At 40.4% G+C, this 19915-nt stretch overlaps 1 protein-coding gene across 1 annotated transcript in view; it reads right to left on the reverse strand.

Moving 5' to 3' along the window:
* The window catches only part of LOC126106764 (uncharacterized), a 162549-nt gene that overhangs the window by 51996 nt on the left and 90638 nt on the right, over positions 1-19915 (reverse strand). The window contains exon 4 of the mRNA XM_049913140.1: positions 18630-18769. Coding sequence (XP_049769097.1) covers positions 18630-18769 — 140 coding nt within the window. The remainder of the gene's footprint in view (positions 1-18629; positions 18770-19915) is intronic.

Here is a 19915-nt window from a genome sequence, read left to right on the forward strand (position 1 = left end):
TAATAGAAAGCACTGAAGCTCAAATAGTTATAGGTATAGAAAGCTGGCTAAAGCCAGAAATTAGTTCAGCCGAAATGTTTTCAAACACCCTACCAGTGTTCGGAAAGGATAGATTAAATACAGTTGGTGGTGGAGTATTTATTGCTGTCAGAAGTAGTTTATCTAGTACTGAAATTGAAGTACATGGTTCCTGTGAAATAGTACGGGTAGAGGTTATACTTGACAATCGGACTAAACTATTAATTGGATTGTTTTACTCAGAAGATATAGTTGCTGAACAGATCAAAGAAAACCTGCGCCTCATTTCAAATAGGTACCCCACTCATACAATTGTAGTCTTGGTGACTTCAATCTACCCTCAATATGCTGAATAATTACACATTTAAAGCTGGCAGCAGGCATAAAACGTCATTCGAAATTGTATTGAATGTTTTCTCAGAAAATTATTTTGAACAATTAGTTCATGAGCCCACTCGAAGTGTAAATGGCTGCGAAAGCACACTTGACCTCTTAGCAACAAATAATCCTGGACTAATAGGGGGTATCATGACGAATACAGGGATTAGCCACCAAAAGGCAGTTGCTGCTAGGCTAAATACCACAACACCCACAACCGTAAAAAAGAAATGCAAAGTTCATTTATTTAAAAATGCTGATAAAAATGCTCTTAACGCCTTTTTAAGAGACAATCTCCACTCCTTCCGATCTGATCACATAAGCTTAGAAAAGATGTGGAATAATTTCAGAGAGATAGTGTTGATGGAAATTGAGAGATATATACCACATAAATTAATAAGTGATGTTACTGATCCTCCATGGTACACAAAACGGGTCATATCGCTGTTGGAGAAGCAACAAAAAAATCGTGCCAAATTTAAAAGAACGCAAAATCCCTAAGATTGGCAAAGTTTTGCAGAAGTTCAAAATATAGCACGTACTTCAATGTGAGATGCTTTTAATAATTCCCACAACGAAACTCTTGTCTCGGAATCAGGCAGAAAACCCAGGGTGATTCTGGTCATACGTAAAACGCATCAGTCGCAAGACGCGATCAATACCTCCACTATGAAATGACAACAGTGAAGTCACTGATGACAGTGCCATATAAGCAGAGTTATTAAACACGGTTTTCCAAAACTCCTTCACCAAAGATGACAAATTAAATATTCATGAATTCCAATCAAAAACAACTGCCAAGATGAGAAACATAGAAGTACATATCCCCGGTGTAGCAAAGCAGCTTAAATCACTTAATAAAGGCAAAGCCTCAGCTCCAGATTGTATACCAGTCAGGTTCCTCTCAGAGTATGCTCCATATTTAGCAGTTATAATACAACCAATTGCTCACAGAAAGAACCGTACCTGAAGATTGGAAAATTACCCAAGTCACACCTATACCCAGAAAGTGAAATAGGAGTAATCCGCTGAATTACAAGAAAACAATTTATTGTCACACAGTCAGCAACCGTGACTTATTAAACTGATAGTGCGGCAATTTTCACACCTGTCAGCACCAGCTTTCTTTGAAACTGGTATTATTATATTCTTCTTGACATCTGAGGGTATTTCACCTGTCTCATGCCTGTTGCTCACCAGATGGAAGAGTTTTGTTATGGTTGGCTCTCCCAAGGATATCAGTAATTCTAACTTGGTTTCAGATAAAGCACAGTTTAAACAGAGTTTGAAAGACTTTTTTATAGGCAACTCCTCCTACTCTGTAGATGAATATCTTAACAGACACTGTTAAGCCAGCTTAAGTAAAAATGTCTGTTAGATTTCAGTTTTGACAGCACTTGGTCACAACAGTCAAGATTAGGTATTTTGTGTATGATAAATTTATTAATAGTGCATAACAATGTTTCAATCCGACAGTGTGTTAATTGTGTAAATATTATCCATTCCAGTTTACTGCATTGCATTCACCTATTACGACAATTTCCTGACAAATGATCAGTGTATTAAGTATTATATTCAAATGTTTTATGTTATACTTTCTGACATGTTCCATACCCATGAGAATCATCTCATTTTTCGGGTCCATGGAACGAAAACTGAATCTAATCTAATCTAACGGAATGTTCTCTATTCCCAGGGCCTTGTTTCACCTTAGGTCTTTCAGTGCTCTGTCAAATTCTTCACGCAGTATCATATCTCGTATCTCAGTTTCATCTGCGTCCTCTTCTATTTCCATAATATTGCCCTCAAGTCCATCTCCCTTGTATCAACCCTCTATATACTTCTTCCACCTCTCTGCTTTTGCCTTCTTTGCTTAGGACTGGTTTACTACCTGAGTTCTTTATATTTATACAGGTGGTCCTCTTTTCTACAAAGGTCTCTCTAATTTTCCTGTAGGTGGCATCTATCTTACCCCTAATGATATATGCTTCTACATCCGTATATTTGTCCTCAGTAGCCATTCCCGATTAGCCATTTTTCACTTCCTGTTTATCTCATTTATGAGACGTTTGTATTCCGTTTTGCCTGCTTCATTTACTGCGTTTTTGTATTTTCTCTTTTCATCAATTAAATTCAATATCTCTTGTGTTACGCAAGAATTTCTACTAGCCCTCTTCTTTTTATCTACCGTATTTACTCAAATCTAAGCCGCACTTTTTTTCCGGTTTTTGCAATCCAAAAAACCGCCTGCGGCTTAGAATCGAGTGCAAAGCAAGCGGAAGTTCTGAAAAATGTTGGTAGGTGCTGCCACAACTAACTTCTCCCGTCGAATATATGTAGCGCTATACAGGCATGCTTTGTAGGCACAAAGATAAATATTGGCGCCAAAACCTCTGCGTCAGTAAATAATTTTTTTTTTTTTTTAAACGGTGGAAGACGAGCTTTTTTTCTCCGCCCTGAGTTTCGACCACTGCATTTTCATACATTATCCAACAAAGTAAGTACAAATTCCGTATTGTTCATCTTCAAATGTAGCAGAATTTCAATGTACTACGAAAATCCGACTGGCAAGACTGTTGGGATGTTTGTCAATATGGCCAACTCTACGTTCTAAATTTTTTCCTACCTGTGAGAAGAGATGGTTGCTAATAGGAACCTGATGAAATGTGAATCACATGCAGTATTCTCTTCACCATAAGAAAGAATGCGAATATAAACATTTAGCCATGTATTCCTTCGTGTTTGCTGCTATCTCATTTAATTCCAGTCTGCCTAATAAACTACGAAAGTAGAGTGAGACAACAGCAAACGCGGAAGAATGTACATATCCTGTCATGTTTATATTCATATTATTCTTATACCTAATAGTGATACAGTCAGAAATGAAGCACAGCAAGATGACTAATTTGTGTGCAGAATTTGATGTACTAAAGAAGCGGCCGCAAAGATTTTCAAACGGAGAAAAATTTTCGCCTAACTCTCGTTCAGAACATGTTCTATCATACGCAGTCTATTATTTGGTTCTTGTTAAACATTATCAAAGAAAGCAGCAGTGTAATTAACAACAAATAGCAGTCTTTTGCCATTGTTTCGCTAATGAGACGATTCCTCTCTCTCTCTCTCCTTTTTTATTTATTTATTGTAAGCGGCAGTAGCGATCACAAAAGCAAGCCATGCCGCGAGCGGCGACAGGCCGTAAACACACACTATCAGAATGCGACAAACAATACGTGACATAGTACAGTAATGCATTTTCAGCTTAGAGTGACAGACATCTATAACAAAGAAAACGGCACTTATCAGATTAAAGCAAAATAAGAAATCGATTCAAACCAGACGAAGCAAGTGAAAAAGGAAGGGTACCCGTATAAATACGGACGGAGCGCCTGACGCATAGCAATGGCTACCTGTTGAAGCTTAACTGCTAAGCTTACGACTCGAACCAAACTACTGTAGCTGTATCGTTATTCATTCGACCTAAATTGTGTCATATTACAATGGACCAACTTTGTTTCGATTTGGAGGTGCGGCGTAAAACTTTTCTCTCCCCTTGAATTTCGAGTCTCAAATTTCACGTGCGGCTTAGATTCGGGAAATTTTTTTTTTCTTTTATTTCGAGTCTCATTTTTCAGGTGCGGCTTAGATTCGAGTGCGGCTTAGATTCGAGTAAATACGGTACTTGATCCTCTGCCGCCTTCAGTATTTCACCTCTCAAAACTATCCACTCTTCTTCTACTGTGTTCCTTTCCCCCGATCTTGTCAATTGTTACCTAATGCTCCCTCTGAAGCTCTTTACAATCTGTTGTTCTTTCAGTTTATCCAGGTCTCATTTCCTCAAATTCCTACCTTTTTGCAGTTTATTAAGTTTTAAACTACAGTTCATAAACAAATTGTTGTCAGAGTCCACATCTGCCCCTGGTAATGTCTTACAGTTTAAAACCTGGTTCCTAAATATCTGTTTAACATTTATATAATCAATCTGAAACCTTCCAGTGTCTCCAGGTCTCTTCAGTGTATACAACCTTCTTTCACGATTCTTAAACCAAGTGTTAGCTATTATTACATTATGCTCTGTGCAAATTCCACCAAGCAGCTTTCTCTTTCATTCCTTTCCCCCAGTCCATATTCACCTATTATTTTTCCTTCTCTTCCTTTTCTTACTACAGAATACCAGTCACCCCTTGACTGTTAAATTTTCATCTCCCTTGGCTACCTGAATAATTTCTTTTATCTTGTGATACATTTCTTCAATCTCTTCACCAGATGCAGAGCTAGTTGGAATATAAACTTTTACTACTTTGATGGGTGTGGGCTTCGTGTGTATCTTGGCTACGATAAGGCATTCACTATGCTATTTGTAGTACCTTATCCTCATTCCTATTGTTTATTCATTATTAAAAGTACTCCTGGATTACCCCTATTTGATTTTGTATTTATTGCCCTGTGTTCACCTGGCAGAAGCCTTAATCTCCTGCCACCAAACTTCATGAAGTGCCACTGTATCTATATTTCACCCAAGACGATGCCATCATCATTTAACCACACAGTAGGCCTGCATGCCAGTGAGAAAAATTACAGCTGTAGTTTCCCCTTACTTTCAGCCATTCACAGTACCAGTACAGAAGAGCTGTTTTGGTTGATGTTACAAGGCTATTTCAGTCAATCACCCAGACTGTTGTTCCTGCTACTACTGAAAAGGCTGCTGCCCCTCTTCAGAAACCACGTCTTCTGGCCTCTCACCAGATACCCCTCTGTTGTGGTTGCACCTACAATATGGCTACCCGTATTGCTGAAGCACACAAGCCTCCCCACCAACATCAAGGTCCATGGTTCATGGGGGGGACATTGGCACTTCACCAAGGGGAGGGAGGTAAACACTGCAGATGGTAATATCCCGAAACGCCCTTACCCGAACAGCTACAGCTGCCAAAGGTGTATTAAGAGGCACAAGTTCGCTATATAAAATATCCAGAACATAAATGCAAACACTGTCCGACACCCTGTCATAGGCAGCATGATTCCCATAATGTCTCCAGTATCCACGAAAGGCCAGGGTCTGTTTTGCTGGAAACCAAGTCTCCTGAGACAAAGTGCTCAGAAGATGTAGCCCAGCCAGGTGGTGGAAGAAACAGCAACAGTTCCACTGGAGAATAATGCTGTCGATGTACTGTGAGGCCATGAAGGGATCAAGGAGGTGGATTATGCCTTGGGTCACCTGCTGCTTCAAGTGAGGGGTTAAGGCATACACAAACATAGGTTTTAGTTCCATTGTTTGTTGCAACCTGGGGAATCAGGGGCCACCAGAATCTCTGTCTCGGCCACAGGAGTGGAACAGGCGGAATCTGGCAGCATGGAGAAACCTCCTTCTTGGAGAACTTTTCCTTGTCTTTGGATGATTGCAAGAGCTTCTCTGAACCAGTTTCCAGTAATAATAATGATTGCAAAGCCCTGCAACTAGCAGTCTGTGGCTCCTTCAGCCCTGGCTGGTACACTGTTGTAGATTGGTAGGAGCCTCGAAAAGAAGTGTCCTGAGGGATCCCTTCCTGGCGAGAGAAGCTGGAGGAAGGCGATTTGCCTGCAGCTGGGATATGGGGACCAATGTCCTCGGTGGGTGGGAAGTCACTGATCCTGAAGTAACTGAGGGGGAAGCAGGAAGAGGAGAGATCCAACCATCGCGAAGGGGGAAGGGCGGAGGCAGGCTTGTTCGAACAGCCCTGAGGGCCCACTGTAGGAGGTATGACAGGTAGAAGTACCGTCATCAAAGGGGGCAATGTCGTTGCAGCTGTAGTGTATGAAACATTTATACGAGGGTTGGAACTAAAATAGGGGCAACTATTTATTCACAACCGATAAAAAAGAGTTACATGTTTGCACCTGTTACTTTCCTTCAAAGTAGTCACCAGCATCGTGTAGAACCCATTGCCAGCAGTGTGGAAGGCATAGTTTCCTGTTAGCAGAGCTGCTTCTGTAGATGGTGCGAATGGAATGGTCTAAGTTATGGTGATTCTCGTGTATGGCTGTGATGGTGTTATCCTAATGCATTACAATCCTCCATGGCAGACTGTCAGTGCACAGTATTACTGTCCATTTTTGGAGCATCACCTGCAATCAGCTTTGCGAAAGAAGCGGAGACTCTTTCTGCGCAACCCACCCATCATTTGGCACGACAATGTGTGGGCAAATACAGCGCAAGCTGTGGCTGCTCTGTTTGGTCTATGGGACTGGGAAGTACTGTACCGTCCACCATACTCCCCGGACTTAAGTCCTTGCGACTTTGATTTGATTCCAAAGATGAAGGAACCACTTCGTGGCATTTGCTTCAGAACTGTTCCAGAGATTCGACAGGCAGTAGACCGCTCCATTCACACCATCAACATAACAGGCTCTGCTGCACCCGCTCATACTTTTTGGTCTCTTGACAAGGTCTTAAATTCTCGTATTTTCTTCTCTTTCTGGAAAACGGTGCAATCTGACAAGCAGCGAGAATAATGCTTTCCACTGTTGACACAGATGGAGGGGCAGCACAAGGAGCATTCGCATGTAGCGGCCATCCACAATATCTACAGATGGGACTAGCATCGCAGTGCGAAGACGAGTGACCGAATTTCAACCACTTGAAGCATTGTCATTTAGCCCCTTATGGACATGCCAGAAAGTGTGCACCACATAGCACCAAGTTGGTGAATAGCTCATCATCAGATTACAAGAGCAGGTCTCGGTGGAAAATGATGCCCTGAACCATATTTAGGCTATTACGGGGAGCTGCAGTCACCATTATGTCGCCCAACTCGTTACATGGGAGCAGCGCCCGTGACTGGACAGGGGATGCTGTTTTCATAAAAATTGATACACTTTTCATTTTAGAGATGGCTGCCACTTCGTCAAACTCGTCTTGTACGTTCTCCATAAAGAATAAGAATGGCCAAGAAGAAATCACCATCAGTCCTTGTGCAAACCAAGTATTGCTCTGCTTGCTGCTTAGGCTTACATTCCTCTCACAATGTAGCCAGGGAAGGGAACATGTTAGGGTCTTATCTCTATGCATTGAAAGAGGCCTTTCCTTCTATATGGAGAGCTGGGGCCATATGGCCACTAGTGGGAGATAACTTCATCTGCTTCATTTGCGGCTCATCCGCCACCAGGCCATCCACTCCAAATGGGGGCTCTCCCCATGGGCGCCAGTCAGCCTCAGCAACAGCTACCTAGTCAGTAAACCGTTGGTCGGAGTCGCAGTCACAACAGGCACATACTCTTTGGTGTACATGTGGGTTTTCAGCTCAGGCACCAAACGTGTGAACCCTGCCTGGTGAGGGGGTTACCAGCAAGCAGGTACTTGACGACCTGTCCCCACAACGGGATGGCTACCGTGCTGGGTTTTCGGTATATTGTCTTATTAAAGGGAAGGCACAAAGGACCACATTGAGCAACCTTAGCTGCACGAATGGAGAATTTTGAAAATTGCTGGCAGATCAAACCCAACAATGGGGACAATGTGTGTATTTACTGAGCACATACTCACAAAAGAATTGTGATCCCTCTGGGTGGTATCACTGCTTCACCATTCACCCATATATGATGAAGTGGGAAACCATGATTAAATGGGTGCAACTATACATTAGGAAGTCTTAATAATTACGGAACAAGGCAATGATCACACTGCTGTAACAATCAAGCAACATAAAACAGGGAGTGTTATTGTTTGTCCAGCTAAGGTGATGCAAATGGATATAGGGTCATTCCATGTTAATTCAACCAGTTAGAGAAAATGTTCCAGCTGATCGTCCCAGATTTGGCTGAAATTTAGCACACCAATGCTACCAAGTGTGGAACACTCATGTACAAAATTTTAAGTTCCCCTGCCAACTAGTTCCAGAATTATGGCTTGTGAAAGGTGGTGGCATGACCCGGAAATTGCAACCCACATCTGGCAATCTATCATCAGACCCAATTTCAGGTCTTAATAACTTTGGAACAATTCCACACAGTCCAGTGAAATTTTTACAACCCACTAACATCCACTTAGAGAACACACTATGAATGGAAACACCAACAACATATTTCTGAGGGAAAATAAAAAAAAATTCCGAAATGTGATTAAAACAATGTAATATGTTAAAAGATACATATTGTAGGTGCCCTCCATGCCAAATATAATTCACTCAAAATGGGTATAATTTTTTTTTTTGTGGTAAGCTTAATGTGGCCTAAACACACACAGAACTCATCTTGCCCATACCAGTCACACAAACAGAGTTACATGCACACGAAAATACAAAAATTTGAAAAATTACCAGAAAAACATGGATTTTCTAAGTGTGGTAGCACAGAAGGTACAAATGATATATAAGCCAAATTTCACACACTGCATAAGTAGACCATAATATAGTATGTGGCAAAATTTCAACTTGTTATTGCAAGGCATTAATGTACAATAAAAGTTGACAGAGATATATTTGGTTACGTTTCTTGTAACACAATTTAGCAAGTAATAGTGATGATGCCGACAGCTTGATTCAGATAAAGCTGGAGCAATTGTTGGGAACCATTAGGCAACAGAAAGTTAAACAATGTAGTTTTCAGGGACAGAATGAGTCACTGTTAGGCAGGAACAACAAAGGAAACAAGCAACAATTACAGGTTACTCATGTTTTTAGGATTCTAGTTCAAACTGGTCAGTACTGTTGGGGAAAGTCAGTATGAAGGCAAAAGAGTGTACTAGTGGTGCTTTTATTCAAACAAGTTGCAATATTGGTAGAGCACAAGCATCTGAATGTCATAAAACAACATATGGAACAAAATGTGGCATTCGCTTTGTACTGTATGATCTGGATGAATCGGACCAAGATTTGTTGCTATAGAGATCTGGGATACACCCTGTGGGCACAAGAAGTACATTTCCAGGAAACTTTAGTGTTTGTTATCATCATATGAAAGTGTTTCTGGATAAGTATTCTTTCCTACAAAGAAGTTGTTTTGATCCATTTCGGATTCATAAGAAGGCAGTGAAGTGTAGCCTCAGAGAAATTGATATAAAATCAGTATTGAAAGTGAATCAGTGCATGGGACTTAACATGAAACCAGGACAAAAGTTATGTTCCGGGTGTGTTACACTACTAAAAAATGAAGAATATTCTGATAATTTACATGACAGCGACGAAGAGTATCAGCCACTTACAACCACAGCGGATGAGCAATTAAATACTTCAGTGGCTGCTCTTGGTTTGTCTCCCACGAAGAGACACAAAGTTGGTAAGAGAGACAGGCCCAGCTATGGTAGAAGAAAACTACAATAAGCTCAAATGGAATTCATCATCATCATCATCATCATCATCATCATCATCATCATCACCACCATCACCACCACCATTTAAGACTGATTATGCCTTTCAGCGTTCAAATGGAATTAAAACACAAAATAGCTGACACACTAATGGTGGATGAGAAAGAACAATCTGCTCCAAAGGAACAGAAATCATGTCAGAAATGCTCTGATTTGGACAAAATTGTGCATGATTTGAAAGAAAAATGTGCTATATCCACACGCCACAAAAAAGTAGCTATTCTTACCATTGCACTTTCCAGCTGGTCTACTGACTACAGTGCAAAGGAATTCAATGTTTCTACATATATGGTAAAGCAAGCTAGGAAAATAAAAGCAACCCAAGGAGTGCTTCCACAACTTCAGCAGGCTTAGAGTAAGCAATTGAGTTCAGAAATAAAGGTGCTAGTGTCAGAGTTTTGTGAAAATAATGACTATAGCCGAATAATGCCTGGGAAAAAAAAACTATGTAACGGTGAAAACGGGAAATATACGTGTACAGATGCAAAAAAGACTGTTGCTATGCAACATATCAGAACTATATGTAGAATACCAAAATAGGTTTATCATCTTTTTTTCAATCTTCGGCCAAAATGGGTTGTGCCTGTAAGTGCAAGGGGCACACACAATGTTTGTATATGTGAGACCCATCAAAATGCTAAGCTGATGTTTGCTGCTATAAAGGATTTTGGTCTGGATTACAAAGGTGAAATGAAGCTGCTAGTGTGTGACATCAGTTCTTACCAGTGCATGATACACAGGTGTGAAAAGTGTCTTGGTATGGCAAATCTTGCAGAACACATGAATAACAAACTGTATGGTGAACTCCTTATGGATGACGATGAACTTGTTTCTTATAAACAATGACACACATGGATCGCACAAGTCTTGACACAAAGCGAAGTACAGTGGAAGATTTTGTTGAAATGTTGTTGTTGTTGTTGTTATTGTGGTCTTCATTCCTGAGACTGGTTTGATGCAGCTCTCCATGCTACTCTATCCTGTGCAAGCTTCTTCATCTCCCAGTACCTACTGCAACCTACATCCTTCTGAATCTGCTTAGTGTATTCATCTCTTGGTCTCTCTCTACGATTTTTACCCTCCACGCTGCCCTCCAATACTAAATTGGTGATCCCTTGATGTCTCAGAACATGTCCTACCAACCGATCCCTTCTTCTGGTCAAGTTGTGCCACAAACTTCTCTTCTCCCCAATCCTATTCAGTACCTCCCCATTAGGTATGTGATCTACCCATCTAATCTTCAGCATTCTTCTGTAGCACCACATTTCGAAAGCTTCTATTCTCTTCTTGTCCAAACTAGTTATCGTCCATGTTTCACTTCCATACATGGCTACACTTCATACAAATACTTTTAGAAATGACTTCCTGACACTTAAATCTATACTCGATGTTAACAAATTTCTCTTCTTCAGAAACGCTTTCCTTGCCATTGCCAGTCTACATTTTATATCCTCCCTACTTCACCGATCATCAGTTATTTTGCTCCCCAAATAGCAAAACTCCTTTACTACTTTAAGTGTCTCATTTCCTAATCTAATTCCCTCAGCATCACCAAATTTAATTCGACTACATTCCATTATCCACGTTTTGCTTTTGTTGATGTTCATCTTATATACTCCTTTCAAGACGCTATCCATTCCATTGAACCTCAAAGTTTTTATTTCTTCTCCATGGATTTTAATACCTACTCCGGATTTTTCTTTTGTTTCCTTTACTGCTTGCTCAATATACAGATTGAATAACATCGGGGAGAGGCTACAACCATGTCTTACTCTCTTCCCAACTACTGCTTCCCTTTCATGTCCCTTGACTCTTATAACTGCCATTTGGTTTCTGTACAAATTCTAAATAGCCTTTCGCTCCCTGTATTTTACCCCTGCCACCTTTAGAATCTGAAAGAGAGTATTTCAGTCAACATTGTCAAAAGCTTTCTCTAAGTCTACAAAACCTAGAAACGTAGGTTTGCCTTTCCTTAATCTTTCTTCTAAGATAAATCGTAAGGTCAGTATTGCCTCACGTGTTCCAGTATTTCTACGGAATCCAAACTGATCTTCCCTGAGGTCAGCTTCTACTAGTTTTTCCATTCGTCTGTAAAGAATTCGTGTTAGTATTTTGCAGCATGTGGCTTATTAAACTGATTGTTCGGTAATTTTCACATCTGTCAACACCTGCTTTCTTTGGGATTGGAATTATTATATTCTTCTTGAAGTCTGAGGGTATTTCGCCTGTTTCATACATCTTGCTCACCAGATAGTAGAGTTTTGTCAGGACTGGCTCTCCCAAGGCCGTCAGTAGTTCAAATGGAATGTTATCTACTCCGGGGGCCTTGTTTCGACTCAGGTCTTTCAGTGCTCTGTCAAACTCTTCACGCAGTATTGTATCTACATTTCATCTTCATCTACATCCTCTTCCATTTCCATAATATTGTCCTCAAGTACATCGACCTTGTATAGACCCTCTATATACTCCTTCCACCTTTCTGCTTTCCCTTCTTTGCTTAGAACTGGGTTTCCATCTGAGCTCTTGATGTTCATACAAGTGGTTCTCTTATCTCCAAAGGTCTCTTTAATTTTCCTGTAGGCAGTATCTATCTTACCCCTAGTGAGATAAGCCTCTACATCTTTACATTTGTCCTCTAGCCATCCCTGCTTAGCCATTTTGCACTTCCTGTCGATCTCGTTTTTGAGACGTTTGTATTCCTTTTTTCCTGCTTCATTTACTGCATTTTTATATTTTCTCCTATCATCAATTAAATTCAATATTTCTTCTGTTACCCAAGGATTTCTTCTAGCCCTCGTCTTTTTACCTACTTGATCCTCTGCTGCCTTCACTACTTCATCCCTCAAAGCTACCCATTCTTCTTCTACTGTATTTCTTTCCCCCATTCCTGTCAATTGTTCCCTTATGCTCTCCCTGAAACTCTGTACAACCTCTGATTCTTTCAGTTTATCCAGGTCCCATCTCCTTAAATTCCCACCTTTTTGCAGTTTCTTCAGTTTTAATCTACAGGTCATAACCAATAGATTGTGGTCAGAGTCCACATCTGCCCCTGGAAATGTCCTACAATTTAAAACCTGGTTTCTAAATCTCTGTCTTACCATTATATAATCTATCTGATACCTTTTAGTATCTCCTGGATCCTTCCATGTATACAACATTCTATCATGATTCTTAAACCAAGTGTTAGCTATGATTAAGTTGTGCTCTGTGCAAAATTCTACCAGGCGGCTTCCTCTTTCATTTCTTAGCCCCAATCCATATTCACCTACTACGTTTCCTTCTCTCCCTTTTCCTACTACCGAATTCCAGTCACCCATGACTATTAAATTTTCGTCACCCTTCACTATCTGAATAATTTATTTTATTTCATCATACATTTCTTCAATTTCTTTGTCATCTGCAGAGCTAGTTGGCATATAAACTTGTACTACTGTAGTAGGTGTGGGCTTCGTATCTATCTTGGCCACAATAATGCGTTCACTATGCTGTTTGTAGTAGCTTACCCGCATTCCTATTTTCCTATTCATTATTAAACCTACTCCTGCATTACCCCTATTTGATTTTGTGTTTATAACCCTGCAGGTACCTGACCAGAAGCCTTGTTCCTCCTGCCACCGAACTTCACTAATTCCCACTATATCTAACTTTAACCTATCCATTTCCCTTTTTAAATTTTCTAACCTACCTGCTCGATTAAGGCATCTGACATTCCACGCTCCGATCCAGTTTTCTTTCTCCTGATAACGACGTCCTCTTTAGTAGTCCCCGTTGAAATGTGTTGTCAAAAAATGGACAAACTGACCACACACAGCTTCACAGCAACAGCACAATCAGCTTTTCTCCAGTTTTGTAAGGATAATTGGAAACAAGATGAAATTATAGTAATACTAGACTTTTCTGAAAATTATGCATTTATAGTTCAAGATGCCATCCAAGGACATCATTGGGACAACAGTCAAGCAACTCTCCAGCCATTTGCGATTTACTATAGAGGTGAACCAGGTGATGTGTCTCCCATGAACCTGTGCGTTTTTAGTGACTGTTTAATTCATGATGCCATTGCAGTTCATGCCCACATTCGCACTGTCATGGCATATGTGGAAAACAAGCTGCCTCACATACATACTTCAGTGATGGGGCAGCTAGTCAGTACAAAAACTGTAAAAAATCTCAAAAATTTATGCAAGCATTACCATGATTTTAAGATTCACGGAGAATGGAATTTTTTTTGCAACCAGTCATGGTAAAAATGTATGTGATGGTATTGGTGCTACCATTAAGCACATGGCATCACGAGCTAGTCTGCAGCACCCTACAGAAGGTCACATTCTGACACCTCTTCATTATTTACCTGGGTACAGAAATATATCTCTGGTATACAATCATTCTATGTTTCGAAAGATGAGGTGAAATCAGTCGAAGAGTTGCTAAAAAGCTGACTAGAACACATTAAAACTGTTGCAGGCACAAAGAGCCATCATCACTTCTCTCCAGCGGACTCTGACAATGTGCAGATGAGCAGACTGTCTGGTTATAACTATAGGTTCATGCACAACATGTGTCTTCACAGTGTGTCTGACTCAGGATTCAGAAGCAAAAGCAGCAACATACATCCAGGTTGCTATGTTATTGCTGTTTATGATGACAAATGGTACTTAGGATGTGTTGCAGAGTGCTGTGAAGCAGAAGGTGATGTATTTGTGAACTTCATGGCACTAGCAGGACCAGAAAGATCATTTCATTGGCCACGTTTGGCAGACAGGTTTTGGATTGCTTTTGAACATATTCTTATGACAGTTCCAGTTCCTACCACAGTGTCAGGAAGACAGTACAATTTGCCACACAATGTACAGAGTACAGTAGCTAAAGTGTGGGAGAACTTCTGTTCAAAGCAAAATTGACTGGTTTTTAGCAGTTAAGATACAGTAAACATTAATGATAGGTTGTGTTAATCTGTCTATATGTTGTTGCTTAGTGATTAAACAGTTGTGGGCGCGGATAAGAAGAGGCAGAACAGTTTACAATACGTTTATACAAAATAGTGTTGTGGAAAAATGGCCACATCACCAAATACATCTGTCAACTTCCATTGTGCACAAATGTCTTGCAATAACATGCTGAAATTTTGTGATATACGAGGGCAGTTCAATAAGTAATGCAAGACATTTTTTTTCTGAAACAGGGGTTGTTTTATTCAGCATTGAAATACACCAGGTTATTCCCCAATCTTTTAGCTACACAACACTATTTTTCAACGTAATCTCCATTCAATGCTACGGCTTTACGCCACCTTGAAATGAGGGCCTGTATGCCTGCACGGTACCATTCCACTGGTCGATGTCGGAGCCAACGTCGTACTGCATCAATAACTTCTTCATCATCCGCGTAGTGCCTCCCACGGATTGCGTCCTTCATTGGGTCAAACATATGGAAATCCGACGGTGCGAGATCGGGGCTGTAGGGTGCATGAGGAAGAACAGTCCACTGAAGTTTTGTGAGCTCCTCTCGGGTGCGAAGATTTGTGTGAGGTCTTGCGTTGTCGTGAAGAAGGAGAAGTTCGTTCAGATTTTTGTGCCTACGAACATGCTGAAGTCGTTTCTTCAATTTCTGAAGAGTAGCACAATACACTTCAGAGTTGATCGTTTGACCATGGGGAAGGACATCGAACAGAATAACCCCTTCAGCGTCCCAGAAGACTGTAACCATGACTTTACCGGCTGAGGGTATGGCTTTAAACTTTTTCTTGGTAGGGGAGTGGGTGTGGCGCCGCTCCATTGATTGCCGTTTTGTTTCAGGTTCGAAGTGACGAACCCATGTTCCATCGCCTGTAACAATCTTTGACAAGAAATTGTCACCCTCAGCCACATGACGAGCAAGCAATTCCGCACAGATGGTTCTCCTTTGCTCTTTATGGTGTTTGGTTAGACAACGAGGGACCCAGCGGGAACAAACCTTTGAATATCCCAACTGGTGAACAATTGTGACAGCACTACCAGCAGAGATATCAAGTTGAGCACTGAGTTGTTTGATGGTGATCCGTCGATCATCTCGAACGAGTGTGTTCGCACGCTCCGCCACTGCAGGAGTCACAGCTGTGCACGGCCGGCCCGCACGCGGGAGATCAGACAGTCTTGCTTGACCTCGCGGCGATGATGGCAGACGCTTTGCCCAACGACTCACCATGCTTTTGTCCACTGCCAGATCACCGTAGACATTCTGCAAGCGCCTATAAATATCTGAGATGCCCTGGTTTTCCGCCAAAAGAAACTCGATCACTGCCCGTTGTTTGCAACGCACATCCGTTACAGACGCCATTTTAACAGCTCCGTACAGCGCTGCCACCTGTCGGAAGTCAATGAAACTATACGATACGAAGCGGGAATGTTTGAAAATATTCCACAAGAAATTTCCGGTTTTTTCAACCAAAATTGGCCGAGAAAAAAAATGTGTTGCATTACTTATTGAACTGCCCTCGTATATCATTACGGTCTACTGATGCAGTGTGTGAAATTTGGCTTGGATACCACTTGTCCATTTTGTGCTATCACACTTTGAAAATCTATGTTTTTCAGGTAATTTTTCAAATTTTTGTATTTTCGTGTGCATGTAACTCAGTTTTTGTGACTGATATGGGCATGATGAGTTCTGTGTGTGTTTAGGCCACATTAAGTTTACCACAAAATAATTTATACCCTTTTTGAATGAATTATATTTGGTAAAGAGGGCACCTACAAAATGTACCTTATAATGTATTACATTCTTTTAATCACATTTTGGAATTTTTTATTTTTCCTCAGAAATATGTTGTTGGTGATTCATGGAGTGTGTTCTCTAAATGGATGTTACTGGATTGTAAAAATTTCACTTGACTGTGTGGAATAGTTCCAAAGTTATTAAGACCTGAAGTTGGGTCTGAAGATAGATTTCCAGATGCAGGTTGCAATTTCTGGGTCACTCCACCTTCTTTCACAAGTCATAATTCTGTAACTAATTGGCAGCGGAAACAAATACTTTGTATACGAGTGTTCCACACATGGTAGAATTAGTGTACTGAATTTCAGTAAAATCTGAGACTATGAGCTGGAGCCCCTGGTTGAACTGACATGGAATGACCCAGAGTCCTTAATGATATCTTTAATACAGAATTCTTACACTTGATCGATGAGCTAGTCACAGAGGAAGAAGGATATATTACAACATAACAGAAGTTCAGGCATATTCAAAATTTGTGAGCACAACAGTGTCGGAACATTACTATCAGAGTTCCAACTACTAACATAGCCATGTTTCTTACAGCAACACGTACACTATCTACACTTGACATTTAAAAGTTGCCAGTCCTTCAGACCTACCACTTCTTCATCAAACTGCCACGGAACAGCTTCATGCCATAAGTAAACAATAAGAGCTGGATTTAACCTGTCTTAACACTTATTACCAGATTATAGTAATTAGAGATTAAAATTAGATTTTAAGGAGTAGACTGGTAATGAGCAGTAAACCTACTCTTGAGATTTGTTACACAATAACTGCTAAATGTTAAACTTTTGTAAATATAGCCTATGTATATGAAGTTGCTCTAGGGTGACAGCAACCAAAAATTCAGGGCGAATGCACAGGAATCCTGCACTAACACATTTTTGAAGTTACTGTTCGACACAGACGGTAAAAGTACCATGTCCAACTCAGACTGTGTTTCACAACCATAACCTGGAACACAGAAGGAGTGCCAGTATTGCATAAGCAGGGCAAAACCCGTACCTCTTTGCTACATGGCAAATAGTTACAGAAAGGGGTGCAAATGATGCCGTATGATCACTCCCAGAGAACAAATGGCTGCCTAACCTACTATAGTGATGCAATATATTGCTTTAAATACCCGTTTTGGACAGTTCGTCCTCAGCATGTCTGTTCATTCCGTCTGCATCACCGACCCCCTACGGAATGACAGTTTCACACATTACAGGTCAGCACTGCTGGAGAACCGTGATATGCTGCTTACCGCCTGTCTGTGGGCTTCAACTTTGAAACTGCAGTCTACTGGCTGTGGGTAGACTTCGTTGCTCCACGCCATCACATTAAATCAAACAATGGAAAATCCAGGATGGAATGTGCAATATTGTGAAAACGAAAGTTGCTACTCACCAAATAGCGGAGATACTGAGTCGCAGATAGGCACACCAAAAAGACTATCGGAAAGTGAGGCCACACTGTCACAGTGGGGCCTCAGTTGCTCGAGACTGCAGTCACGTGCGTGAGAGTTGTGTTTGCGTGAGTGTGTATGTGTTGAAGGCAAAGGCCTTACTGGCCGAAAGCTACATTGGTGACAGTTTTTTGTTGTGCCTGTCTGCAACTCAGTATCTCCACTATATGGTGAGTAGCAACTTTCCTTTTCACACATGTTAAAAAAATATGTAGCCTATGCTCGCCTGAATATTTATTTGTGTCATCAAAAATTTGCAGTAAATTGCTCAAGAACCTTCTGAGATATTTGTTAACAAAGCTCTGTGTTTATGTAGTAAATATATATTAAAAAAATAGGTAGCCTAAGCCAGTCCAAATGTTTACTAGAATATCATGTAAAAATTTGAAGTACATCGATCAATTACTTTTTGAGAGTTTTGGTAACAATATTAAGTGACAACTTGTCTTTATATAGCAGTATAGATGGCTTAAAACAACATAAGTAATTTCCTGAAACTTCTTCAATCAATCAGTCACCATAGTGTAAATGCAACCATTTGTAATTTTCAGCATTGTGCAATACAGCACTAAACTGATGTTCTTTAATGGCAGGTTTTGCTGGGACTTCATTGTCTGTTAGTGAGAAAAGACTTCAAAACTTTGAATAAAAAGATATCAACAGACAAGTAACTGTCTGCACTATACATACCCTAAGCATATCATTTGTTCCTATCAGAAGGATCACCTTCTTTGAAATCGGGTACATTTCACTGACAACTCTTCTCAAAAGTTCGCCAACTGTCTGGCCGCTGACACACAGACCAAGGGCACGGGCACCATTGTACTCATCTAGAACCAAAAAATACTGTGACTTTTATGCAGTGTAAAATACGCTACAATGTTATATACGTTTAGATTTCAAAACTTAAAAAAAGTCAATAAATATATTGTATTCATTATAATAATAATAATAATAATAATAATAATAATAATAATAATAATAATAATAATAATAATAATAATAATAATAAATCATCATCATCATCTCCCAAAGTGTGCTGTAACACAGAAAAATGTTGGTCAATGAGAACAGCTATATGTCTGTTAAAATATACTGACAATTGCTTTTCAGTTTAATGGCATACGAGTCCCGTCACCTTTTTCCATAACTTTTTACTGCCTCATGAGTCTTACTGTCTTCAATTACTCAGTCCTTAGGTTTATCAGTTGGGTGTTAAGGGACTAAACAATGAGGCCATCAGCTCCACAGTCACGAGATAGTTCATCTGGAGTTTCTGAGGCCAAGCAGAAATTTGATCGAATTACGAAAGTATGTAGCAGTGGTAAAATCGAGGCCTTGAAAGCAACATTGATGCCAGAGCTGAGAAACAATGTAAAAAAGAAGTAAGAGTGTACAGGTCATCGGTATGTGGGTCAGAACAGATGGGAGGTGTCTCAGGGCTCATCTGCTATGAGAGAAAACCTACCTACATTCGACCTCCAACAACCTGATTTAAAGCAAAGATAGTTTGAATGTAAAGAATGTTTTCTAGCCAGAAGATTCATAACAGTGAAACAGAGAAGGCTACAAATCTAATGGATATCAGTTTGGCTGATAATAATAAAATAAGGTGAGAAAAATAATCAAGTCGACAAGTGCGTGGGGCCAAACGAGGGTCCTCTGGGCTTTGCTGGCAATGAGAGCTGTCCCTCCCATAGCTGTCCCACCCTGACCCATTACAGTGAAAACGTTGAAGAGGGGAACAGCACTCACTATTCATCAGAGCGCTACCCCTAAAACAAAAAATAAGCTGCAGCAAAAAAGTACAGCCTGTTCAAAATATTTTCGAATATCAGATACCCATCATTTTCAGGCAATACTAATGTTCACAGAAAATACAATACAATTAAACAAAGCAAAGACGAAGTTTTCGAGAAACAGTATACCAGGTATTGACAATTTGCTCAACAGTAAAATTAGAAATACACACTAGC

This window comes from Schistocerca cancellata, chromosome 10 (assembly GCF_023864275.1).
Source record: "Schistocerca cancellata isolate TAMUIC-IGC-003103 chromosome 10, iqSchCanc2.1, whole genome shotgun sequence".
Taxonomy (NCBI): domain Eukaryota; kingdom Metazoa; phylum Arthropoda; class Insecta; order Orthoptera; family Acrididae; genus Schistocerca; species Schistocerca cancellata.